We start from the raw sequence: 26,954 nt of genomic DNA, 5'->3' as shown, positions 1-26,954 counted from the left end.
GGCCATGCTCTGGCCAAGTCGTTCAAGGCATGGAAAAGGTGATGTCAGATTTTCCGTTCTCTTCAGACTCAGTGAGTCATCTTGTCCTATGAGAACTTCAGCACTGGGGATGGCGGCGGTGAACTCTGATGCCTTTCCTGGACTCGATGAGTTGAAATCCCAACTCAATTGTGTGATTCTTTTGACATTGAGTGAGGGAGGTTAGGCTCAGGTCACTGATCAATACCCTCTTGGCTGGAAAATCATTTCGAAGAACTAGGGCAGACCTGCTTACAAACAAGGGATTATATTGTGTTGAAGCAGTGCGTTCATTTGGAGAGGAATTAAGTTGAGGATAATAAATCAAAGCATACAAACCATGACATAATCATTGGACACAAGAATATGTTTCCTCAACTAAATGAATTACCAAGGGGGGAGACGAGAATGAGGCTCATTGGTAAGGTTCTTTTCAGTTATGCAGATTTTACAATTTCTGTGAAATCTACCCATTGCTGTGTATGTTGCTCCCCATGAAAATTCCCTTTTCTGGAAGAATAATGCAAATATACATATTATATATCACTTAAAAATAAATACAGCAAAAGCTTGCATTATTGACGCACCGGTTTAGTTTGCTACTAGTAAATGATAGAGCTGCACGATTTCTTTAAAACGTCTTCAACGATGAAGACACCAGCGGCATCAAGAGCAGAAATATTCTGCTAGAGAACGCTCTGTCCAGTACATGAAGGGGATAGTTTGTGATGATCGCTGCTTTTCTAAGACTGCGGAGAACAGCAATTCACACAAACCCAAGCAGCTGTTTCTTCACTTGTTTCACTCGGAATGGCAAATTAGCTCGAGCAACACTAATGACCACTAGTCACCTGTGGAGAGCTTATCCACTCTATTGCCGTGTTAAAACTGTGCTTCTTAAAAGGTGTTGGGGCGATAACATGTTCAAGATAAAGTAAAATAAATGTGGAAGTTCAACTCGACTCAGGGCGGGGTTAGCGATAGGAAACTGAGTTAAGGTAGCAGACGTTTTCAATAAGCGACCCTGTTTGTGGAGAGAGGGGTGCTTCATGTTTGTGTTGAGGCACAGTGCTTGTAAATCCCTATTTATAAACACTGTGGTGTACTGAGAATGCATACTCTGCGATTTAAAAATGGGGAGGCTGTAGCATGGGGGAAAGAAAGTTCAGCAAATTGGTGTGAGCAGAGTGTGTTGAAGGAGATTTCCGTTGCCGTGCGTGGGTCAGGTAGTTTGTTGGTTTGTTCCTCTGTGTTTGTTGTGCCCGCTTCTCCCTGCCTCACTAACTGTCCTTCTACAGGTGATAAGGGGGGGGTCTGATTGCCAGATGCAATCGCACTGTCGGGGTTGTTGTTAAAACTGCCTAACTGTGTTTACGGTTGAGGAAGTCATTTATTTAAGTAACTTTCCATCAGTTCTGAGGAATCCTCAGTGAAGATCGCCGACTTCATACAGCCAAATTTGACTTGATCATGCAAAGACATTTTTTAAGTAATCTTTTATTTCAAAATACAGATATTAAACTGCTATCTCACCCACTAAGAGAAAGGGTGCTCCTTCCAGTCCAGGGTAGGCTTGAGGCATGGACACTGAACTGCTCCCTCACTCCCCTAAGAGAAAGTGTGCTCCTTCCAGTCCAGGGCAGGCTTGAGGCATGGAGGCTGAACTGCTCCCTCACCCCTTAAGAGAAAGGGTGCTCCCTCCAGTCCAGGGTAGGCTTGAGGCATGGAGACTGAATTGCTCCCTCACCCCCTAAGAGAAAGTGTGCTCCTTCCAGTCCAGGGTAGGCTTGAGGCATGGAGACTGAACTGCTCCCTCACCCCCTAAGAGAAAGTGTGCTCCTTCCAGTCCAGGGCAGGCTTGAGGCATGGAGACTGAATTGCTCCCTCACCCCCTAAGAGAAAGTGTGCTCCTTCCAGTCCAGGGCAGGCTTGAGGCATGGAGACTGAACTGCTCCCTCACCCCCGAAGAGAAAGGGTGCTCCCTCCAGTCCAGGGCAGGCTTGAGGCATGGAAACTGAACTGCTCTCTCACCCCCTAAGAGAAAGGGTGCTCCCTCCAGTCCAGGGCAGGCTTGAGGCATGGAGACTGAACTGCTCCCTCACCCCCTAAGAGAAAGGGTGCTCCCTCCAGTCCAGGGCAGGCTTGAGGCATGGAGACTGAATTGCTCCCTCACCCCCTAAGAGAAAGTGTGCTCCTTCCAGTCCAGGGTAGGCTTGAGGCATGGAGACTGAATTGCTCCCTCACCCCCTAAGAGAAAGTGTGCTCCTTCCAGTCCAGGGCAGGCTTGAGGCATGGAGACTGAACTGCTCCCTCATCCCCTAAGAGAAAGTGTGCTCCTTCCAGTCCAGGGCAGGCTTGAGGCATGGAGACTGAACTGCTCCTTAGTACTCCGACTTCTACAGATAGATAAAAAAGGCTATACTCAATCTCCAGCCCTGGCATGGAAAACAATGGGTTATTTGAGCGAGTTTCGATGGCAGCCATTGTACCCTGGCTTGATGTCTTTGTTTATTAGTTTGTGTTTGTCTCATTGGTGCCAGCCTTTACCAGCTTCATTAAGTCCCTCTAAAGATGATTGGGCTGTCAGCCTGCCAGCAGAGAATATGCCTGGCTTATAGCAGGACAGACCGTACTGCCAGTATACTACATCAAAGTCTAAATAAGGAATTTGGACCAGGTGGTGCAGTGGGTTAATACACAAGCATCTGGCCTGTGGCTTTTTTTGCCATTTCCCCAGACTGGGCTTCATTGAGATGAGTCACCTCTAATGGAGACCTGGGTTCAACTCTGCTCTAGGTGCAGGGATGGAACTAAGACTCCCATTGCATAGCAGTTTGATCCATTCCTGGTTTTACTGCAAGTTTAACAAGACACGCCTGTTACCTACACACTGTGGCTGATCAAGCTCGTAGTAAAACCTGGAATGGGTGACATTGCTTTGCAATAGGAGTCTTCTTTCCACTCCTGAAGTGAAATTGGTTTACATCAGTATTGTGCCCATGTATGCTATTTTATAGGACAGCTTCCTTTTCTAAAACCACCATGCCATGAATTGAACAAAAAGATAAATAACAGTAAAAGAAGCTTTGTAAAATTCTTGGACAAATGTTTTGACAAGAAGGCTTTCTCAGCGTCTTCCGTGAACACAGAGAAGACATCAAGAGTTCTATTTGAAATGTTTTCGGTCACAGTAACTTTGCAATGCATTTTTAAATTAGTTCAGCGGCCAGAGGTGAAAGTAACTTTAATTTCTTACCGGTACTGTATTACTGTATTACTGTATTCTCTGATGCCGTACCAACTCTGACACCATTAACCTAACAGTATTTAATAACACAATCAAAATTAAACACCAGGTGTATTTATTGCAGATGATAACAACTCATTATTTTCTCAAAATGTTACCTTTGCAAAAAGCCAGATTTTAAAAAGAGATTAATATTACCATTTAAACGTGATAAACACATAATCAGAATAATTAAAATCCATACGATTGTTTATTTTATTTTTGAATGGCGCTAACATAGCTCTCAGAAAACCAACACACAATTCAGCATAGTTTGTTCACGATCCTGGAGAGCTATTCCACTCCAGGTTTAACAGGTGATATGAAATCTGGATGGACGTTTAATTAAACTAGAACAGGGTTGGAACAAAGACCAGGACTGGAAGAACCAACTTTGGCCAGCTCTGATGTAAATCTTCCCCTTTGCAGGTTTATGATGATGACCGTAAAAGATTATTCAATGCATAGGGTTTCCAGATGCCTGAACTTTATCTGACTCCAAGCAGTACCTCGTTGGCCCCTTTTCAACCAATTGAGATGTTGAATTCCTCAAAATAGTTTATAAAACCAAGAAGACCTTTGGGGCTGTTTCTATATTAATGCATGTTTTTTTCCCCTCTCAGATTTATTTCCTCGATGTAACTCTACCTTATAAAGTAAAACCTTCTTTCACAAAGCAATCCTGCTGCAGTCAGAGCTGTTGTTGTATTTGAATCTGTGGAGTTTGTTTGAAGTTGAAGTTTGAGGTCATTCGCCTCGCAAGGTCAGACCACAGCGAGCCCAGATTAAAACAAACACACTGATAACCTAAATAGCTGCTTTTATTGAATCCTTGCTGCATCACCTCCCTGTGAAATAGTAATCATTTAATTTTTCGTTTTAAAACTTTGGGCCAAATTCTCTCACATGTGATTAGAAAAGAATGTGCTGTGTGTATGTAAAAGAAGCAGCAAATCTACAAAGTACTGTTCTTGAAATGCTGTATTTATTACAGAGTTTATTCTTCCTTTTTAGGGTCCTCATTGAAAAAATGCGTTGATCGTTTCCGTCTATCTGTAGATCGCGGTATCTGCCTTGATTCTGTGCCTTCATCAGCCTTGACCAGCTTGGGGAAATTATCAGATCATCTGGTGTCCTGCCTTTACGCAAGTGAACTGATTAAACACAAGTCTTCGGAAATAGTTGGGAGCAAGGATCTAAAACACTGGAAACATTTAAAAAAAAAAAAAAACTAGAATCTGCGCTTTTAAATGAGTTCCTCACAGTAGGGGAAAAAGGTGGGCCAAAATGGCCTTTTCTCATTCTCAATCTTTTCTTATGTTGTAGTGATAAGGCCCTGGCTTGACATGAAATCTCAGCAAGAACTCTATTCACAGAGAGGTGCCATGTTTGCCAGGCCCATAATGCAATGCACACTGACTGTCAGAGCTCCAGTGGTAAACGAGCCCCCCCCACCCTCCCCCCCTCCAGTTGCTAGGCAACTAGGCTGTTGCAATGAACGACCTTACAGTACAGTGAGAGACAGTTTGACAATAAGTTGTCAAATGTCACATTTTTATTAGCGTCCCCCCCCCCCCCACCCCCCGTCTTGTAAAAATGTAGGATTTGAACTTTAGTTTTTTAAGGCTTTTTAAAAATAACACTCTAGTGTAAAATAAAAATAAAAATGAAAGAGGCTTTATGTCCTCCAGGGGCAATGTTTGAAATTGTTCTTGGATGTAAGAGATGATTCCGAGCGTAATTGAGGCTGCAGGGGTGATACAAACTGTGGCCAGTTACATAAAACACTTAACGTTAAAATTCCCCTTAGTTTTCCTTGAGTTTCATGGTGTTGCACAAATCAGCTGAACACATTTAAGACAATTCCCCAGTTAAGGGAAAATGTACCCTTTAGTGTTCTAGTTAAACCTAATACTTAAGGTGTTTTTTACCAAACCAGGATTTCTTTTGTCCAGTAAGGTTTAGTCCATTAAACCACATGCTGTTTTAAATCACACTAAGTGACGGTTTGTGAAAAGTCTGCACCAGTATGTTCATATGTGGTCAGATTGGCCTATCTATAAAAATGACTGAAGAATGTGAACTTTAAAAAAAAGACATAATAATAATTTGATCCTTACGATTAGGTTTAATACAGCATGCAGCAGAACATACATTGGATCCCAGATACGGTACCCTTTTGTCATGACAGGCAGGAATTATATAGTTTGCAAATTAAGTTTATGGGGAAAAAAACCCACTTCTAACATGTACATTAAAAATAACACCTTTTGTGTTTACGAATGAACCCCTGTATATAACTGTTGTGTACCACACACTGTATTCCACAGTACCTTCAAAAACTGTTGGTGTGCTTTTGAGAATTAGATGAAAAAACACTTTTTTAAATAAGCATGTAAGACATTTCATTATTTTAGTTTCCCGGATTGTTTGAACAAGTGTTCTTGTGTAATTTATTTTAATGGAGCTTGTATTTCATACAATTAGTTTCAGTTTGCAGCTTGGGGTGTGAAAAAAAAAACGTGAACCGCTGTGTAGTTCAATCACAAAGCTTTTAAAACCTTCTCTGTTGTCTCATTTTCAGGTAAACCTTACAGATATTTTTGAAAGCTTATTGGTTTGAACTACATGTTGGTCTAATCAACATTATAGACATGCTAGTGCTAGGCTAATCTGGTTCCGGGAGCAGTGCACCTTATCCAATGGCAGGTCTGTGTACAGCAGGTAAACACACCTTAAACGCAGCCTGCAGTCAGTGTGGCCTAGATGGGAGATTCTTTCTCTCCCAACAGGGCCAAGTTCATCCCACAAGTGCTCAATTGGATTGAGATTAGGGGCACTGAGATTTATTTTAAAGTATTCTTCTTGTTGTGTAGAATAACAGTCAATATCATAGCGTGCAATCTTCAGTACCATTTCAAGTAAAACAAACAAACAAAAAAAAAGAAAAGTTTGTTCCGGGTAAAAAACTCTTGTTGACAAAAGAAAAGTCGCTGCTGATGTATCCACAGTGTCAAGTGTGTGTGTAAAAAGGTCATTTTCAAACACATCTGACAGGCCACAGAAGGAGTGTCAATACTTATGGTGACGGCTGTAATCGCCTGTCTTGCCACTGTGTGTCCAAACTATTGCAGAGAAGTGGGTGTTAGTTTATAAACAGGCCTGCTGGACAGATGGCCAGCATTGGTATAAGGAATACCCCCCTTCTAGTGTGAGTTTGGGAGATAATGTCTGTCTTAATGGGCTTTGCATTGAATTAAGGGATGGAAATGAGACTTCTGTTGTACAGCAGGTCAGACCATTTTGGTGCAATGCTATCCCTACACCAGATCATTAGGGAGTACGTGGAGGATGGGAGAGGCCAAGTGTGTTTGGCATTGTCAAGGCTCACTGCAATGGTAATAAACATGTATAGCACGGACTCCCAGCGGAATAACAGAAGGGCTGATTATAGACCTTTTAAATGCCCGTACAACTTCAAATTAAAATCTCCCTCAAATCGGTAATATGATGAACAATCACTGACACGCAGCATTCCTCCTTCTTCGCTTCTTTTTTTTTTTTAAACTGTATATTTTTTTAAATATTCCAAAACATACACATAGATCATTTTAAGACTGTTTCATTGGGGTTATAGTTTGAATTCTTGACCGATTTTGTCATATGGAAACAATAATTTGTGTTTGAATAATTGTTTTGGGACTCACTTCAGAGCTCTGTATGGTTTCATGCTGTTTTCCCAGGCCTGGGCCATGTGACCCTGCCCCAGGGAGTAGCTATGTTAAACAAACACTGATGTCAAAATAACTAAAGGGGCCTGTTCTTGTTGAAAGTTTACTGCAGGCACTCTGGAAATACAGGAAGTGTGTTTGTGTGTGTGTGTGCAGGGGGGGTACAGTTCAGGGGGCTTTAGTGTTCAAGCTCCTCGCAGTTTGAACCCTCGACCGTGTTTGTCTCCATATTTCAACTAAGGAGACTTAGTGGTTAAAGAAAGGGGCTTGTCACCAGGAGGTTCCTGGTTCAATCCCAGTTCAGCCACTAACTCACTGTGTGTGCGACCCTGAGCAAGTCACTGAACCTCCTTGTGCTCCGTCCTTCGGATGAGACGTAAAACAAACGAGGGCCTGTTTTAAGTGACTGCAGCAGCAGTTGTTGATGCATAGCTCACCCCCTAGTCTCTGTAAGACGCTTTGGATAAAAGTGTCTGCTAAATGAGTAATTAATAATAAGGATAACAACATCCAGCTACTCCGTTCCTGTGCAGGCAGGAAATAGTCATCTTTTAAAAAGTGTCTACGTGACAGCAAGCTGCTTCGCCCCGGGAATACTGTACGAACTCAAAGACATGAACACCATCGTGCAGTAAAACCTTTCCTTCAGTCTGCCTCACAATTAAGGCCACTCCTATTGCCAATATTAAGCCACCTTCATAATCCCTGTATTCAGTATTTAGGCCACCATCAGCAGTCCCACACGTGTCAAGCCACTGTTCAACAGAAATGGGGAATTGTTTTGAGTGTGTACCTTCAGTAGCAAGACTGCTAAATCCATTGAAGAGTTCATGACAGTTTAAACAAAAGCTTTTGTTTAAATGTAAAAAGCAGAGGTATGCCCTCCATTTCCTCTAAATATTTTATACTGTAAATAAAGTTTGAGCCATATTTTTACTGCCCCCTAGCTCTAGGGCTGTGCACTGCACTCTTATTTTAGAAACTGAGAAGGTATTGTTTTATTTTAAATACAGTTGGTGTATTACATACATCAGGGATGGAAATAAGACTCCAGTTGCATAGCATGACTCGCATCTCCCACAGAAATGTCAGTAGTCCTCTATGCAATGAAAAAAGCATTAGGAATTTCTTCTATTTCAAACTACTTAAGGTGGCTAAAAATGCTGACAAAGACGACAGCAACAGACCTCGACTACGACTGTGGACACAAACACAAACGAAGCCACTGGCACACCGACACGTAAATAAAGTAAAGGGTTTTGACAAGATGGAGAAAGACACTTTGTGGAAACACTTGAAGCAATTAGATAAATGCATGACCTATTATATGTGTTACTAGAAGTTCAGTATACAAATAAAATGTACATTTGTACAATAAGTCTTGTTTAAGAAAATCGATATTTCCATGGTGTTCCGGTGTCTTCAGATTTAGGAATACACCACTGGTGTTAGCATTGAACAGCCTTCCGCGTTTCATTCAAGTCATGTGAAACCTCAGGGTTCTCCAGACCAGCTCAAAGCAGCCAAGGCAGATTTTGAGAAAGGTTCCTCAACATCACTAATGTATGCTAATTTGTGTGACACGCTGTATAGTATGAAACAGATTTCCTGTTCAAAGAACAGAGGCTGCTTTTAAAGTAGAGTACCTTTTTTTCTTTTTAAATTACATTAATGTTTTACCTTTCAAAATGTTTAATCTTTTAATTTCATCAGTACTTTTAATTGCTTTTCTTTGGCATTCCCTACTGGGTAAGGTCATATGCTTCCATTTTTGCACATGTCCAGAAAACCATGCTGTTGATATAAGTCAAGGTCATTAATCATTTCATCACACTGATAGCTGTAAATTTTGAATTGACAGCTGTGGCGATGGGAGATGTATGTTACTGACATTCTAGTTTGGGTGATTGTATTTGAAAATAATCAATAATATGAAACAGGGCCAATAATGCTGGCAATTCTATTAGAAATTCTAGCACGATGACAATTGATTTATTTGCCAAGCAAACAGTATCCCCTCCGGGCACTGTGTTATATATAAAAGCTGCATCTCCCTGTTGCAAATCACGATACAAATAGAGGGCTGACAGGAGGTGCTTCTGCATCCAAAAGTTTGTCCGGAGTGTCTCACCTGGTAAAAGCACGGCCGCGTGGTGTGCAGGGCGAGTCGTACAGTCAGGGGAGCGCAGGTTTGCATGTGTAAAGTCACCGGTCTTCACTGGGGGTTCTGGAGGGAGCATCGCATTGGCCTTGGAGTCCTTTGTGCTACAGTGAACGCGGCCGGACAGGCGCCTAATAATTAGTAAGTAATTGCAATTACGATGTAATTGTAGTTGAACCTTGGTAGTTGCAATTCTGCTTCATCACTGATCAATTACAGTTCAAGGACACCCCTATACATGCTTAATCATTGCCAGTTCCATCTTGTGTTTTACACAGAGAGATCATTGTTCATATATCTTCAGCCACCATTTGTTTGACGTTCTATAGTAAGTTTCTATATTTGTACCTGTGATTATTGCTTGGTTATTTAGAATAAATAGAGTAAACTATGTTAATGCAGGTAGTTATTTATGATACTTTTTAGTATATTTGTAATTATAACTGTAATTGAAAACTATCATTGTAATTTCAGCAAACAATGCTGCTGTAATTGTATTATTATTATTATGTTTATTTAGCAGATACCTTTATCCAAGGCGACTTACAGAGACTAGGGTGTGTGAACTATGCATCAGCAATGTCTCACTCGAAAGACAGAGCACAAGGAGGTTAAGTGACTTGCTCAGGGTCACACACAGTGAGTCAGTGATTGAGCTGGGATTTGAACCGGAGACCTCCTGGTTACAACCCCCTTTCTTTAACCACCGGACCACACAGCCTCTTGTATTTGGAATTGACTCCAGGTCAGGCTGAAATTGATTATTTACTTGACTTGGTGTCTTGTAGTTTTACTGTAAATTAAAATCTTTTTCAGGCACCACACTGCAGCAAAATAAAGTATCCACTTCCTTCCTTATGGTTCCAATTCACGTCCTTGGGGTAAAGGTCAATTTCCATGGCCAGGACCTAGAGGCCCTTAGCCTGGTTGACCACGGTAGACCACACAGGAAGTAACAGGAATTCTACCAGGCCTTGAAAAAAATAGCAAAGAATACAAATATATCTGGAGATAAAGGAGCCAGTGCAAAATGGGTTTTAACACTTATGTTATTTAAATGGTAATACTCAATGCCTTAATATGCTCTTTTGAGAATGGATAAGCGTTTTGAAACAGGCATTGATGACATTTGAAAAATATACTTGTGGAAACATTTCAGTTTTTATTCAGCAACCTCAAGTACCCTTGTAAATTTTAGCATTACCAGCATTGAGGCCTACTTATGCAGTATAAGCCTGGTTTTCCTGCAGTCTAATTGAATGTAGTCACCAGGAGCTTCCATTGATTACTGTTATCTCAGCACTGCCTGTCTCTCCCAGTGTGTGCTTATCACAACCAAGGGAGAAACAACTGCCTTTGTTTCCACGGCAACTGGCAGTTCTTGAGTCCTTGTTAATGGTGAAGGGAAGGGCTGGGGGGGCAGCGTGACTCACGAAACCTTTGACCTCGTTCTGTCACCTGGATCCAGAGCTTCTAAAGGTCAGCTGATCTTGTTGAAAGTTGCAGGGCTGTTATGAATTTTGAAAGTAAAGTAGACCTCTCTGGTGTGCTTGTTTTGTTCATTAGAGGACAAGCCTTATGCTGCAGCTTTAGAAAGGAGACCAGCTCTGGACGAGTAGAGAAAAATCAAAAAATAATGTAGCTCTAGTTTAACTCCTTGATAGTGGGTGTGGGAGTGGGAGTGGGAGGGGTTGGGGGGTACATTTATAGTTCATACAGGGTCAAAAAGGTAGGCCTGACAAAACCTACCTAATGAGGATAAAGTTTTGAAGCTAGACTGGGTTCACGGCAAATAGAATCACTTCGGAGTGTACAAGAAAGAGCCGAGTTAAGGGTTTGTAGCAAATACAGGAACTGACTCCGTGCGTGATGTTAAATGAACAGATTTGAGTTTCCAGGTGTTTGTATTGTCAGTTCTAACTAAAGGTGTGTTGGCTAGGGGGTATTAAGCCTGGCACGTCACATGTTTTTGGCACATTGGTCACCAGTGTCTGTCTCTGCTTGAGAGAGACCCAGGATTGAATGGGGGTGTGCAGGTCAGGAGTGAGGTGCATTCTCTCACGCCCTTATATCCCCACAATCTAATACCCTCAGTAACTTGTGATAAATCATGTTAATGCCAAGTTTCATCACAATTTAATAAGTGGTTCTCCAGATGTATGGGAATATCACAAGAGCACTATATCCCTGTCGCTGGGGATTTCATTTCATAATACAAGATTAATTAGAACTGGATTCCTTTCATCTTAATAAATACTAAAAGAACAAAAAGAAAAAACGTGTTGCACTCGGAATTATGCCAGTTAATCCAGGATCCGTGTTCCAGGTCCTTGTCTTTACCTGGGAATCATCCTCCACCTTTCCCTCTCGTACCCATTCACTCACCCACCTCCTTTCCCTGCTCCAATCCCTTAATAGGGTTTAAGGAGTTTCACTGCAATCTTCAGTTTCAGCTGAGGAGGGGGGGGCGGGGGTTAACACGTGCTCTGAAAATCCACCCCCATGATCACTTTGATAAAAACAATTGGAGTATTGATGTAAAACCAGCATGCTGAAACTGCAACTGCTGTCCAAGGGATTCTGACAGCAGCAGTGTGCGCTGGGTTTATTTCAGAGTGTGTGTGTGTTTGTTAGCTGGCTGTTTTTATTTAATTTTATTACATTTTGTACGCATTAACCAGGACTACCCATTGAGGCCTTGTTCACAAGGGGGTCCTGGAAACCAAAAAAAGACAATTACAAAATATAAAAAGACATATGCAATGTACAAACAACACAATAAAATGAAACTTCAAAGAACAGAATAAATAATCTCTTTGTTCATGTGGACTGAAGGAGACGCATTGGCAGGAGGTTCTAAGCAATTCCTAAATCTAAAACCACAGAAAGAAAGATGATCAGATTCCATCTTCATACTGTGATGGAAACAGTTCCACATCTTCGGGAGTTGATCTGCAAAAGATCATTCTCCTGTACGTGTTTGAACACAGAGAGCGTGAGCTATAGCCAGTGCTAGTCCTTTCTACCAGAGCACTCAAACAAGGAGGTAACAAACTCTATGTTTCAAGGACTGCAGCCAAGCACTTAATGCAGTGAAGTTTAAAATTGCCCACGCTTCAGCCTTTATCAGCAGTTAAATTCATTCATCACGTTTTTCGTTTGCCAGTTGATTTTAGACTGTGTTGCCTATGTAAGGGGGAAGCTTTGACAATGAAAAAATTGAATGTTACTTTTACTCGTGACTACATGAGCCTGTCCTCCTTTTGTAGGTTGATAACTAGTAACTTTAAAGAGAGATAAAAAAACATAAACAGAAGATTCACGACCGACCGTCAGAAAGCTAGATAACTGGAGTGTGCGCTTTCCTGATACATCTGGAGTGCGTTTCCTTCTCCGTCAGGAACGATCTATTTTGGAGCGCTGCTATTTTTTCATACACAACCAGGCTTTTCTATTTATCACTTTTTTGTTTATATATTTTAGACAGTGGTTACCGTGGAAATCTGGAGTTGAGCCCAGTGCCTAAACCATAACGTCTCGCTTGTTTCGCTCTTTCAAATGTAGTCCCTCTAATCTGGCGCATGGAATTGCAGTCAATTAAAAACAATTCTAGAAAATAGTCCTATAGATCAGAGAAAGGAAGTATAAGGTTTCTTTCGTAACAAGAGAGGAACCCTCTGTGAGGGTAAGTTCTCTCTCTGATCTGCTTAAGAACCAGTTCCTTGAAATTGTATGAATAGCTTCAAATCATTATGTAGCCCAAGAAGAGCCTTGATTATATTTATTATAGTTTCCTATATAGTATCATTGTGCCCAGACTGGGGTTAAGAATGAAAAGGCAGTGCAGTGAGCAGCTTATGAGACTGGCTTGGGCCTAGGCCTCAGACAGGCATCCTGATTGATCAGTTGTCTCCACGGGGAGCACTCTGGGAGCCAGTGAGGCAGAAAAGTGAACTTCCTGCTGGGAGCTCTGTGCCCACTTCCTGTTTCTAATTAATCTTGTCATTGCCGCAGAGAGAGGATAAGAGGAATGTGAACATTAGGTTTGACGAGAACTGCCTGTTTATCTGTGGTGTTTGCTATCGGCCTGAGTGGTTCTTCATCATACAGTTAGTCAAATGCTGTGTCTGAGTGTGTTGGGATTTCTTGTGGCTGTGTTAAGGCACTTCACCTGAGCTCAGGAGCTGCTCTTTGGATGCAGTTTCCTGTCGTAGACATAGGCGAGATCAGACTTTTATTTGTTACAATAATCGGTCACGATTTTTTTATTTCGCTATTTTTTAATTTTAAAACAGTGTGTGTGAACTCTATGGAGTTTGAGAAAAACCCTGAAAAAATCATCTATGCATTATAAAATAGATACATACATAGTAAACTTAGCATGGTATCGTTATACACACAGTGACTGAAGGGGATATGGCAACTAGGTCAATTTTATAATGATTATAGGCATCATAAAAAACAGGATAGTATTAAAACAAATACAGTTTCCTACAACACCTTGCAGGCTTGAGTCGGCTCACCTATTGACAGTGCTATGGCAGGTGTTCCTAATTTTTTGTCCAGTAGTATTATTTTGAACTAAATGAGAATCCAAACGTGGCGTCATTCCTCCTACCACAGTTTCCCTTTGCCTAGCCCACCACAATAAGATCTCGCCCCCAGACTCTGTGTTAAGCCGATAAATCCATGCACTCCCTTTCATAAAACATGACTCAGTTTAATCTCTTCCTAGGTCCGATTTGAGATCCCAGTGACAGTAGTCACGGATTAAACTATAATTTGCATTTTGAGTTGAGTTGATGATACTGCTTCATCCGAACATGGCTTTCCCTGTCCCAGCCCTTTATATTGACACAATGGGTTGTTACAATGCGATTTATAAAAGATATACAGTACAGTACAGAGTGTCCTATAAATCAGACATAATTCCCAGTATATTATACTGATTCTGCTGTTTAATTGGGTGGCCACACGCTGACTCTCTGCACTGCAGACCAATCTGAACTCGCTCCTCTTCAAAGGCATTTCAGATCCAGCCGATATTCACATTATACCTGTGATGCTTGTATTGCAGGTCAATAAACCTGGCTTCCTGAACACAGGCACCTTAACTATTGCTGGCCTCTAAAGATTCATCACGATTGATTGAAACATTTCTGTTAATTGTCAGGGGACAGGGAAACTGAAACCCATACCTAGCACTCAGTCTTATTCATACTTTCTGACGTGAATTTTGCAACATAGAAAAGAACCTCTATGAACAGTAAGTGGTCTATCCTGAATTTTATTTTTTATTAAATATAATCTCTTGTTGTTTTGTTTGTGTCCAGAATTGAAACCTGCAAGCCTTTTTTTTTTTTTGGACTGTGAAGTGACAATACAGGAAGTACAATTTGACGTTTACCGGTTGTTAATCATTACCTTTTACTGCACTGCCTGATCATGTGAACCGTGTGCAGTACAGCCTTGGCAAATTAGGTTTTTCCCCATAACAACAAGATCATTTCATACACAGTCTGTTAGCATTGACCTTTCTAAACTGTTCGTTTTTCAATTGCATTTATTTTTAGCTTGATTTAAACAGGAACGTATGTATAGTGCCTAATTATGGTACGCACCAGCGCCATCTAGTGCACAGCAGAGCATTGCCAGCAAAACAAAAGGAAACTTGATCAGTAGATGGTGCTGGCTCTTACTTCTGTACTTCAGCGTCTAAACAGGGCTCACTTAATCAAGTACCGATGAGCAAGATGTTCACCACAGTTAGTAATACTACCCAGACCAAACCTTATTCAACCTGGAAAAGCTAATTGAATTACTGGCCTGAACCATTGCCCTAGGTATCAACTTTAGTTAAAGATTTCTTTCATTTCTTTTCTGTTGGTTAGAGTTTGATGTTTGATGAATTACCTGGTTTCCGACGCGGGTCACTTGTTCCAGGTGTGGGTTTCCTGTCGTGGGTTCATGTTTAGTAGGTGCTGTGTAGGGCAGCTCTGTTACGGGTCTCTGTGCTACATGTTGGTTATTCTGGTTCACCACAGAGGCCGTGACACAAAACCACAGCCTCGCTGGAGAAGGAACCCAATCCTCCCTCCTGCCTCTTTCAAGTGGTTACTAACAGATGTTTCTGTGAAATGGCAAATATCCCTTTCTGAAAGGGTTGAGTCATGCTCTAGTACAGCTAATTTGATTTTGAGAACGAATTCGGGAAATGTACGGGTAGTGTTTTTTTTTTCTTTGTTGCTAATTAGGGATGTTCTGTAGTTGCAGGAGATTCCAAATGTAGTCACTGTGGTGGCACTGGTTACTGTAGAGTCAAACTCTAATTCTGTTTTTCAAAGAGACCGAGATTTTTTTTGTTACCATAAACAGGGTTAGCAGGAGTTCACCAGTAACCTGGCAAAATAAGGATTAAAACACAAATATGATAACATTAAACATGTCTTCAAAAATAGAACTAGGTATTGCATTACAATAGGGTTCATTAATAAAAGTATCTTTCAGTATGCAGTCAACTGTACTGTACAATACATGAAATAGTCAAAAGCATAAGAAACTGTATGGATGCACATTGCAGTAGCACTGCTTTCTCTATTGAGCTTTCAGACCATAGTGTACTGCAACTTATTGTATGTAAAGCGTATGCTTTTATTTCTACTGTGGTCTATGACAGAGACTGCACACTTTGAGATACTGTATTCGTATTTTGCCAACGTCCATGAAAATTGCTCTATATAATTAATTTCACAAATCACTAAGTGTTTGAATAGGATTCCTAGCCAATGTGGTAACCAACAGCTACGGTGTCCTAATGGGTTAGAAATAATTCAATGACGACGTACTGTAGAATGTTTTCCTTTTTGATAATTACAAATGGAAAAAAATGAATACAGATAAGCACAGCTGAATAAGATACGAGAGAGAAATAGCCAGCCTCACCCACAGGCTGGTAACAGTGGGAAGGCTACAGTCAGGGGCAAGAATCTGAAGAATGTACGATAAAAAAAACAAAAAACATCTTGGACCATTTTAAAGCTGCAATCCCATAATCATGTTCAGTTTAACACTAACATATAAGGCCTTGGCGTCTGTCTGATACATTCTTCCAGAGTCTCGTAGACTCCTGGCAGGCCCTGTTGACAGTCCAGGTTGTTTATATTTCCCTTTTTTAATTTTTGCTTTGTTCTACCCTCGAAACTTTATCCTTTTCACTGGATCGTGGGAAAAATCCAGTAGGTTACTACTTGCAGCAGTAGGAGGTTATAAATGCTGTTGAGTAGTCAGGCAGCAAAATAGAAGTGGATGTGTTTTGGTGAGCTGATAATGTAACACAGGACTATTTTAAGGTGTTAATACGTCATGTGTCTCTCATTGCTATGTGCAAAATGATTTCTTTTATAACTTATTATGAATCACTAAACCAGTATTGTACTCACAAACTACTCTTCAACATTGAAAAAAAAAAAAAAAAAAAACTTTTTAATCTTTGGAATTGTGTGATATGTTCTACGGGATAACGTCTACACACAAGACGAATCGTAGCTCGTTATTTCTCAAATTTTTTTTTTTTTTGAAAGTTCTAAAAATTGTGATGTCAGAATGCCTGAATACAGTGGGTGGCTGTGACTGACAGGTGCCCAAACGTAGGTGTGCGTGTGCGTGCGTGTGTGTGTGTTTGGTCTTGGTGTATGAATAGATTAAACTGCACTTGAGCTGTCAATATAATGATACTCTTCTCATTGAGGAGAGTGCCAGGAGCTGTTGGATCGGGGGATAGCTGATTGCATTACATGGACAAAATAATAGAAACACAAACCCTGTCAATGGACTGTAGGTACTATTTCAACACCTGCAGACCGGTCCCATCCAATCAGTGTTGCCCTGGTTTTCCAATGGCGACAGATCTATAGGAGGTGTTAATATTTTTTTTACTGTATTTCCTAATTGAAAATACAAGGTTCAATTTTTTGCAGTTTCCAATCTACAGCACACCGTGTTCAATGCATGTTCAATATATTCAGTCCCATGCAGCTGCTGCTAAGTGCTGCTGTTGCTTTAGCATGTTTTAGCTTATATAAGCAGGGGGGGGGGGTGTTGCTGCTCGCACTCTATTGAGGCTGAAATGTCAGGGCCAGACTCCCTTGCCATCCACACACCAACGAGAGCTTTTCAATGCACCAAGCCAATAATAGACACACAGTCTCCAGGGCATGGAGCCAAGGAAAGAAAAGCCAGGGAGAAAGGGGGAGTGGATGCGGCGGCCACTAAACACGGTTGTTTCATTTTCGTTTTATTTTTTGTTCTGTTTTTAAAGGAGTTGTTCTTTGATTTGATGGTTCGTGGGAGGTAAGGGACGATGGCACTGGCAACATCAGGGATGGAACTAAGACTCCGGTTGAGTAGCAGTTTGATCCATTCCTGGTTTTACTTTGTTTAATCAGACACACCTGAGCTTGTTACCTATACACTGGGGCTGATCAAGCGTGTACCAAAACCTGGAATGGGTGAAACTGCTATGCAACAGGAGTCTTATTGCCATCCACAGTGACTAGCAGACACTATATCTTGCTGTACTATACTGTATATTGTACTGTAGTATCCTGTACTTAATACAGTATATACAGCTATGGCCAAAAGTTTTGCATCGCCCTATATTAACTAATTTTGCTTCATAAAGTTGAATGAAACCTGCTGAATAATGTTACGTTAACATATTGAATTGCATACCGCTTTGTAGTTCCATATACTAAACGAAAAACTGACATTTCAAAATCTAACATGAAATACTGTACAGTACTACTATTATGGCTTCTGATAGACTGTTTGCAATATCATCTTGTAGTTTCTTTGATTACATGATGTTAAATAAAAGATCTAAATTATGCACTGGACTTGCCTGACCTTAGCACCATGCTCTGGACTGCAGATGTAACTTGTTGTAATCCTAACTTGTTGCACCTGGTTCATATTGTATTTTAGTCATACTATTGCACTTACTGTAAACTACACTGTATTTAAATGTTAATCTTGCCATTGTAACCCTGTACTGTCCTGTAACACCTGTAAGTCACCTTGGATAAAGCCATCTGCCAAATAAATAAATAAATAAATAAATAAATAATAATAATAATCTCTTCTTATGTATGACTCCACAAGGACTCTCTGGCGGTCGGCATGACTCTTTTAGTCAATCATTCATTCATTCATTATTATGTGGTCATTTTAGCGGTTGCTTTTCTCCAAAGCGACTTTACATAGACTAGGGGGGTGAACTATGCATCACAACTGCTGCTGCAGAGTCATTCAAAATAGGATCTCTGTTTTACGTCTCATCCGAAGGACAGAGCACAAGGAGGTTCAGTGACTTGCTCAGGGTCACACACAGTGAGTCAGTGGCTGAGCTGGGATTTGAAACGGGAACCTCCTGGTAACAAGCCCCTTTCTTTAACCACTGGACCACCAAGCCTCTAGTGTTATCTGCAGCGCTGTGGAGCAGGTGCAGGTTTTGACTGTGCCCCTGTCTGTCTGTCTTGCAGCTCAGTGCAAACGTGCTCATTTTCCTGTGCACTAACATCATCGGGGTCTGCACGCACTACCCGGCCGAGGTGTCTCAGAGACAGGCCTTCCAGGAGACACGCGGTTACATCCAGGCTCGCCTGCACCTGCAGAGGGAGAACCAACAGCAGGTAAGAGCGGCCGCGGGATCCCTACGGAGAGCCAGCCTCAGGGGCAGGAATCTGAGGAAAGTACAGTAAAATAACAGGTGAAAGCTGCAGTTCCATCATCATGCTTAGTTTAACACCTAACCTTGGCGTCTGTTGGCTGCATTCTTCCAAAGTCCCATAGCTTTCTGTGTATTCTTACCAGGCCTTGTTGACAGTCCAGGTTTATACCCTCCCCTTTTTTTTCACCCCTTGATACTTTCTCCATTCCACCACAGGGTGGCAAAAATCCAGTAGGCTATTACTTGCAGCAGTTGGAGGTTATAAGGTTATAAAATTGAAATGGATGCGTTTTGGTGTGCTGGTAATGTAACACAGGACTGTTTTAAGGTATTAGGTTAATACTGTATGTTGTGTGTCTCTTATTGTATCTGCTCAAACTGTCCCAGATTACAGTCTTAGGGGTCGAAAACCACGCAATCAGCTTCAAAATAGTAATAAAAGGTTGCTGACACAGTCTCTTTAATAGGACTGAGCTGAGGCTTCATACAGCATAGACGCCTCTCTTGCTGTGAAATTTGAACCCTAGAACTAGGTCTTGAATTTCTTACAACAGTGTTCAATTTTAATATGCAGTCCCAGCCTCACTGTCCATGTACAATGCAATGCACGCTGTAAGCCGGAGTGCTCAAAGCTGGTTCTTCCGCTCCTGGTCTTTGTTTCAGCCCTGTTCTAAATAGTTGAATTGAACCAATTAAACCTCCATCCAGACCCTGAAGCACCTGTTAAACCTGGAGTGGATTAGCCCTCCCAGGACCGGGATTGGACAGCCCTGCTATAGACATGCATGCAGCAGTGGCACTGCATGCAGCAGTGGTTCCTTTTCAGTATATTAACCGAACTGTGATAATACAAACAGAAGCTTGCCCCTGTTGGCTTCCATGGCCATTTCTATGTGGTGTGAATACAGGTAATGTTGAGATGGGTTGACTGTATCTCCTATCTGAAAAATAAAATGTGCTTGCAGTATAATACAGTACAATGATCCACTTTCTAACTAGCCATCATTGCTAAGATTGAAAAAACTGTTAGTCTTGCATGAATGCTGAATATCTTGGATTGGCATTTTTCAAAGCTTCAGTACAAACTGGTGTCGGATTTTGGGTGTTGCAAAATGAGACACCAAGTCTTTTTATTGGCTGAGGTACTATGATTTACCATTATAAACACACAGGCGTAGGTCCTTCACATCAATGGAATAATCTCTGTTATCTGCCTGTTAAGTTTGTAGTTCACACGGTAAATTAACCTTTTCTCAGGGAAATTCACTCCTGTGTGTGCACAGCTACTTTTAAGATAACGTAACTGAGGAAGCATGTGTGATGACCTGTTGCTGGGCAAGGCATGTGTTCAAATCTGCTTTTATTTGTATGAGGTTGTGATATACAGGAGTGTGAGCCCTACGACTCTGTCTGTCTGTGGAGACTAAACTCCTTGTCCCTTGAGAGAAAGGGTGCTCCCTCCAGTCCAGGGCAGGCTTGAGGCATGGAGACTGAACTGCTCCCTCACCCCCTAAGAGAAAGGGTGCTCCTTCCAGTCCAGGGTAGGCTTGAGGCATGGAGACTGAACTGCTCCCTCTCTCACCCCCTAAGAGAAAGGATGCTCCCTCCAGTCCAGGGCAGGCTTGAGGCATGGAGACTGAACTGCTCCCTCACCCCCTAAGAGAAAGGGTGCTCCCTCCAGTCCAGGGCAGGCTTGAGGCATGGAGACTGAACTGCTCCCTCACCCCCTAAGAGAAAGGGTGCTCCCTCCAGTCCAGGGCAGGCTTGAGGCCTACTCACAACGTTGGGAACTGCTAGTGCCACTGCTGGTGATGTACTGCCATCAATACAGCACCTTTCATTAGTGCTAAAAGCCAGAAAAATATATATATATATGTTTAACAGAGAAAAGAAAACGACTGCTACAGGATGTTTCCTTTTTCACCTGCAGGAGCGTCTGCTGTTGTCTGTGCTGCCGAGACATGTTGCCATGGAAATGAAGGCAGACATCAATGCCAAGAAGGAAGACATGATGTTTCACAAGATTTACATCCAGAAACACGACAACGTCAGGTACTGTCCTGCACCGATGACTGAAGATTCCCCTGCTTTTATTAAATACACTGTGACCCGCAACCCTCTTCCATTTTACTCTGAAATGTCCCTTGGTCAGATCCCTAGTTCAGATCTCTGAGCACTCCCTAATCAGAATTCCATCTGATTGTACAGCTTCACCCAGGGTACCTTGAAACCAGCTTGCCATTGTGTCACTGCGTACATTTCCCATAATAATACAGCACAGCGAAAGCATCGTAAAGCATAGATAGGTAAAGAATAGCGAGGTATGGTAAAGCATATTAATAAACATGGCAAACCAGGGCAAACTGTGGTAAATGCATAGGAAATTCCTGGGAAAACTGCAAAAACACTGTGGGAAACCTTTATAAGGGAATAACCATGCTTTAATGACTACTGTACACCCAGCAGCAAAGGGTTATAATGATAAATGCTGCCTGGCCACTTTATTAGGATCTGTCTGCCCATTTAGGGCATGCTGTCCTGGTATATCCTGGGTCCATTGATTTCTCTGGAAGACCGAATGAATGCCCTGGTTTAGCTGACATATTAATGACTGAATGTCAGTGCCACTTATTGCCAAGGCTGTGATCAGGGCAGATGGTGCCCCAGCCTGATATTAGATACAACAGGGGTTCCCAGACTGGGGTCCGCGGGATGATTTCAGGGGGGCTGTAGGTCATGCACAAATGTTCTCTCCCAAATGACCCTTCAAAGCAATGTTCCCCAGACCGGGGGATCAATTCATTAACCAGAACGCTGCTGTTAGGTGCTTGGAGCTATTTTAAATGTAACATTGATGTCAGCTCGTACCATTATACAACAAAATGGGGGTGATCTGTCAGAACATAATATGAATGCACTTTTAATTATAACATCCCATTTTTTTATTAAAATCAATAAGCAAAAAATAAATGCAGTATTTCTGCCAATGTGTGGTTTTACAGTAGAAGTTATTGATATATTTTCCTCCCTCTACTTAATAAAATAAACTATACCGCTCCTGCTTACCTTACAGAGGGTTATGTTGCATTTATTATTATTATTATTATTTATTTCTTAGCAGACGCCCTTATCCAGGGTGACTTACAAGATATCACATAATTTTTTACATAGAATTACCCATTTATACAGTTGGGTTTTTACTGGAGCAATCTAGGTAAAGTACCTTGCTCAAGGGTACAGCAGCAGTGTCCCCCACTAGGGATTGAACCCACAACCCTCCGGTCAAGAGTCTAGAGCCCTAACCACTACTCCACACTGCTGCCCCATTTACAGCCAGATAGCGTACAGCTATTATGGAGTGGTTTCTCAAGCGTCTGAAATGGCAGTAGCACTTCCACTGGTAAAAACGAAGAACCTCTCTCACTAAAGGGATCACAATTTCAAGTGGGGGTCCACAGTCAGGATACTTAAAGTCATGGAGGGGCTTGAGCCCAGAAAGTTTGGGAACCTGTGATCTACAGATCCCAATAAAGTGACCAGGCAGTGGATGAGGTGTGGCAGCAAAACAGCTATACATTTTTTTTTTTTTTCCCTACATGTTGTGTATACCGATAACTTTTTACAGGAAACCCCTAGAGAACTATTTTCAATGTGGGCCCATAGATAACAACCCTCTTTTTTTTTTTAAGCAGGACGCTACAAATTTGAAACGTGTGTTATATTAACATGCAGCAGCTAATTAAATTGCAATTTGTGTAATTATTTAATGCTGGCATAAAATAGCAAAAACATTATCTTTCCATTTCGTTAGCGACCACAGGTCTCAAATGTGCAGTATTGAAAGACACACATGATTCTATGTCTTTGCTCGCGGAACATCAATCAATCAATCAGTCAACCAATCAATCAAATTATGTTTCTATAGCGCTCTACGTGGCAAAGCCATCTCAAAGAGCTTCACAGTCAAAAAACTGTGAAACAAGAACGAAAAATAAAATAAAGTAAAACATAAAATGTGTTCACACTCCAAAGGCTTGAGAGAACAAAGAAGCCTCCAGAGGCCAGTAGCTCGCTGACATCCACTCCCGAGTTCGTGGGATCGGAGGACGCCCACTGAACCTTCAGTTCCTCTGAGCTGTGTTGGGAATTGCTGTGCTGAGGGGAAAAATATATTTGGACTTTTTAAATTGGGGAGCAAATCTAAATAATTGGGACACTCTACATTTAAAAAAATAAAAATAAAATAACATTAAAAACTTTTTTCCCATGTTGTTGTTTCGTTGTTCTCCTCTGTCCCGACGGTGTTGGGAGGAAGTGTTTCTGAACAGCCCACTTCAGCGTCGCACGCCTCTCCTTTCAAGTCCAGATACTCGCGGAACAAAGGGAGCCTGGTAGCGTGGGCCCTGGGAGACCTGAAGAGGTTTTAATGGAGAGAGACTAATTAACATCATAGAAGGCATAGTTAATTAATTGCAGCTATAATTAACCCACAAGGACCTGAGGCTTGCCAAGTTTTATTTAAAGCAACACATAGATGGATTGACGATGCTGTTAAGTTAACAGCATCATTAGCTGACATACAGTAATATTATTTTGTACTGGATGTTGCATTCATTTATTTTTTTCCCTCTGTTAAGGTCAATCTGAGTTCAGGAGCTGCTCTTCAGTTCTAGGTGCCTGCCATAGATACATGTAATGTAGGCTAGATCAGCCAAAGTGTCTTGTATATTAGTAATCGCCAGCGCCATCTAGTGCACAGCAGTGTAGTGCCAGGCAAATAGAACTAGAGCAGCTCCTGAAATGTGTTAAAAACACCAACCCATGTCTTACTACTTCTGCTTATCAATCTTGTATTATTCCCTTTAATAATTATAATATAACTGTAACTAACAGCTATTATCAATTGCTGTCCCACCCTCTGCCTTTTCACACGTAGGCATGTTAGTAATAAAAAAGGAAGGAAACAGTGACCCCTGCTGGCTGTCTGTGCTCTGTGTTTGAGGTGGGTCTGGGCTGCCATTAAATCCCTGGGTAGCACGAATCTGGAAAAACAGACTGCTTTATTTGTACATGTCGCCTAGAGAGATACTGGGAAAGCTCTGGTAAAAACCAATTAGCCCAGGTATGTGAGATGAGACCGGTACAAACAATCCCTGTGTGCCTTTTAAAAGGGCTCGCTGCACACAGGGAAAGCACAGCTGTTGTTATTTTGTTGTGGGCACTTTTACCCTAGGCTCTGTATTCTTCTTTAAGACATCTATGTGGCGGATCTAATTCAAATACCATTTAAATCAATAAGCTAGATCAGTCAATAATCAATCAGTGTGATTATTAATGATCATTTGTTTAGTCTTGATTATTGGCGGTCATTTGTCTATAAAGAGATCCTGGGGGTGGGGGTGTTATGACATGTCATTTAACAGATTCAGATTTTATTTTTTTTTAATTGAACCCCCTCTCTATGGTGGGAAAGAATAGTGGTATGGTTTTAAAACGCAGCCTGAGAACAACAGTAAAAAAGAGGATGTGAGATAAAAAGAACTACTAGCTAGGGAGAAAGTTGCAATTAGAGGGAGTTAAAACATGACCATCATTTAGGCGATAAACGATAGTACATACTTTAAATAACGAACAGTATGCCACAGAGAACTGCAGTATCTGTGATTAACTCTAACCCGAAACCTATTTCCTTCTTCTGCCTAGAAACATTGGTCTGACCTTAAGTGTGGGAGGTCAGATTGCAAACTTCTGTGTTTAATGCTTAGCCTCTGCTGTTGTGTTTTCCAGTATCCTGTTTGCTGACATTGAGGGCTTCACTAGCCTGGCATCGCAGTGCACTGCCCAGGAACTCGTCATGACCCTGAATGAACTCTTTGCTCGATTTGACAAACTGGCGTCTGTGAGTACAGCCCTGCGGAGACCATGAGCTGCAGCTGTGGTCAAAAGTGTTGCATCGCCCTATAGAATTAACAAGAAAGTCTAATGAACTCTGCTGAATAATGTTACGTTAGCATATTGAATTGCATACCGCTTTGTAGTTTTCCAGATATTGAACGAAAGGCTGACACATTGGAAACTGTGACATTTCGAAATCTAACATGATATACTTTACTGCTATTTTGGCTTCTGGTAGACTTTTGCGATATCATTTAGTAGTTTCTTTGATTACAGGATGTTAAATAAAAGATCTAAATTATGTTCATATATAGATTTTTTTTTTTAATGATTTCTCAATCCTAAAATTCTAGGCGATGCTAAACTTTTAACCACAGCTGTACAGATTGTGATCAACTGTCCAAAGTTTCCCAAAGAATTTTGTTCCAAGTCCGAGATTAATGCTAATCACGGCCTGTTAAACCATATTTGTCCTTTTTAGCAAAATGCATATATACCACCTCTCTGGGTTACTCAATAACCCTTGAATCGCCACCTGGTCATTTTGTGTTGCTGTGGATGTGATGGACATTTCTGGGTCTCTGTTTCCTCAGGAAAACCACTGTTTGAGGATCAAGATCCTGGGTGATTGCTACTACTGTGTGTCTGGGCTGCCAGAGCCCAGGGCTGACCACGCCCACTGCTGCGTGGAGATGGGCGTCGACATGATTGAGGCCATCTCGTAAGTTCTGTATCATTTTCTGGTTTTGTTAATGTAGAGTAATATGAATTTAGCTGTGATCTGCAGCGCTGCGGGAGAGAAGCCTGTCTTTGACCCGTGTGCTGGGCGTGTCTTCCAGGCTGGTGCGGGAGGTGATGGGGGTCAACGTGAACATGCGTGTGGGGATCCACAGCGGGCGTGTGCACTGCGGGGTCCTGGGGCTGCGGAAGTGGCAGTTTGACGTGTGGTCCAACGACGTCACCCTGGCCAATCAGATGGAGGCTGGGGGCAAGGCAGGGTAAGTGGCAGGAAAATAACTCTTACGTGCATGAAATATTTAAGATAGCTGAATAAAAAGTGGTTTTGGACATATAATAAATATATTTTTCATTAAAAAAAAAAAAAAAAAGATTTTTCAATTCATTGCTTTATATGCCGAAACAAAATATGAGGTCATCATGATTTTGCGTCTTCCATACAGCAGTGTGCTCGTTTATTAGAACACCTCAAGATTCATCATTTATATCCTTTATATACCAACCTGCATGAAAACCTCTGGATGTGAGAATTTCAATTTCCTCTCAGTAATCGGTGATGCACAAACACTAGGCACTCATGTGTGAAAATGTTAGACCATGTTATATATTATATATATACATTTTTTTTTCTAATTGAGATACCAATTTTAATTTATTTATTTCCCCCCAATTTGGAATGTCCAATTAAGTTTTTTTTTTTCTCCTCACCGCAGCGAGTTCCCACACAGCACAGACGTTCTGAGGGCGTGTGAGCGTCTTCTGATCTCACAATGCTAAAGCCAGAATCACTTTTACTCCGAGCATTCCAGAGCAGAGGTGGGCGGGGCTTCCGATCCCAGAGAACAGTGACCAGCCCTGCCTCTTATCCACTCTGAATGTGCTCCGTTTCTGGCTAGTAGGGTTCGCTGTTGCACGATGAAGAGAAGCAATCCCTGCCAGTTTCCCATCCCCCACCCCAGGAGCGTCTCAATGTGACGCCCCCCTCAGGGTCCCCAGCAAAGTTCGGCCCCTTTGCACAGCCTGGACGTGAACCGGCGCAGTCCAAGCTGTGTGACTCATCCTGCGCTCCCAGGGGCAGCGCTGTAACTGGATGAGCCACTCAGGGGGGCCCCTCTAATTTACTTATTTTGACAACTTTCCAAGATCTTCAGTTGCAGTGGTTTGATATTACATGAACAACAAATCAATAGGGTGTTCTAATACGATTTGCTCATTACTGTATATTTACACGCGACCTCAGACTGGGACCTAGGAGTCCTGTGAGGTTCCAACGTGATTTCTGACGGGATATGTTAACGTACAGCGCTACGATAAGGTGGGACCTTGAGGCCAGGACAGAAAGGGTTCAACTACAGTAGAGAGCATCAACACAGTGCGGGTTGCAGCATTCAATTTGAA

At 41.7% G+C, this 26,954-nt stretch overlaps 1 protein-coding gene across 5 annotated transcripts in view; it reads left to right on the top strand.

Moving 5' to 3' along the window:
- LOC117966951 (adenylate cyclase type 6-like) overlaps positions 1–26,954 on the top strand; it is an 88,541-nt gene that overhangs the window by 40,747 nt on the left and 20,840 nt on the right. For all 5 annotated transcript variants that reach the window (XM_059011308.1, XM_059011306.1, XM_059011310.1 and 2 more), the window contains 5 exons: positions 18,736–18,885; positions 20,854–20,975; positions 24,711–24,822; positions 25,412–25,539; positions 25,658–25,816. In XM_059011308.1, coding sequence (XP_058867291.1) covers positions 18,736–18,885; positions 20,854–20,975; positions 24,711–24,822; positions 25,412–25,539; positions 25,658–25,816 — 671 coding nt within the window. The remainder of the gene's footprint in view (positions 1–18,735; positions 18,886–20,853; positions 20,976–24,710; positions 24,823–25,411; positions 25,540–25,657; positions 25,817–26,954) is intronic.

The sequence above is a fragment of the Acipenser ruthenus genome, chromosome 42 (assembly GCF_902713425.1).
Source record: "Acipenser ruthenus chromosome 42, fAciRut3.2 maternal haplotype, whole genome shotgun sequence".
NCBI classification, from domain to species: Eukaryota; Metazoa; Chordata; class Actinopteri; order Acipenseriformes; family Acipenseridae; genus Acipenser; species Acipenser ruthenus.
Note: the sequence above shows the minus strand (reverse complement) of the source record. Positions and strands in the feature narration are given on the sequence as shown.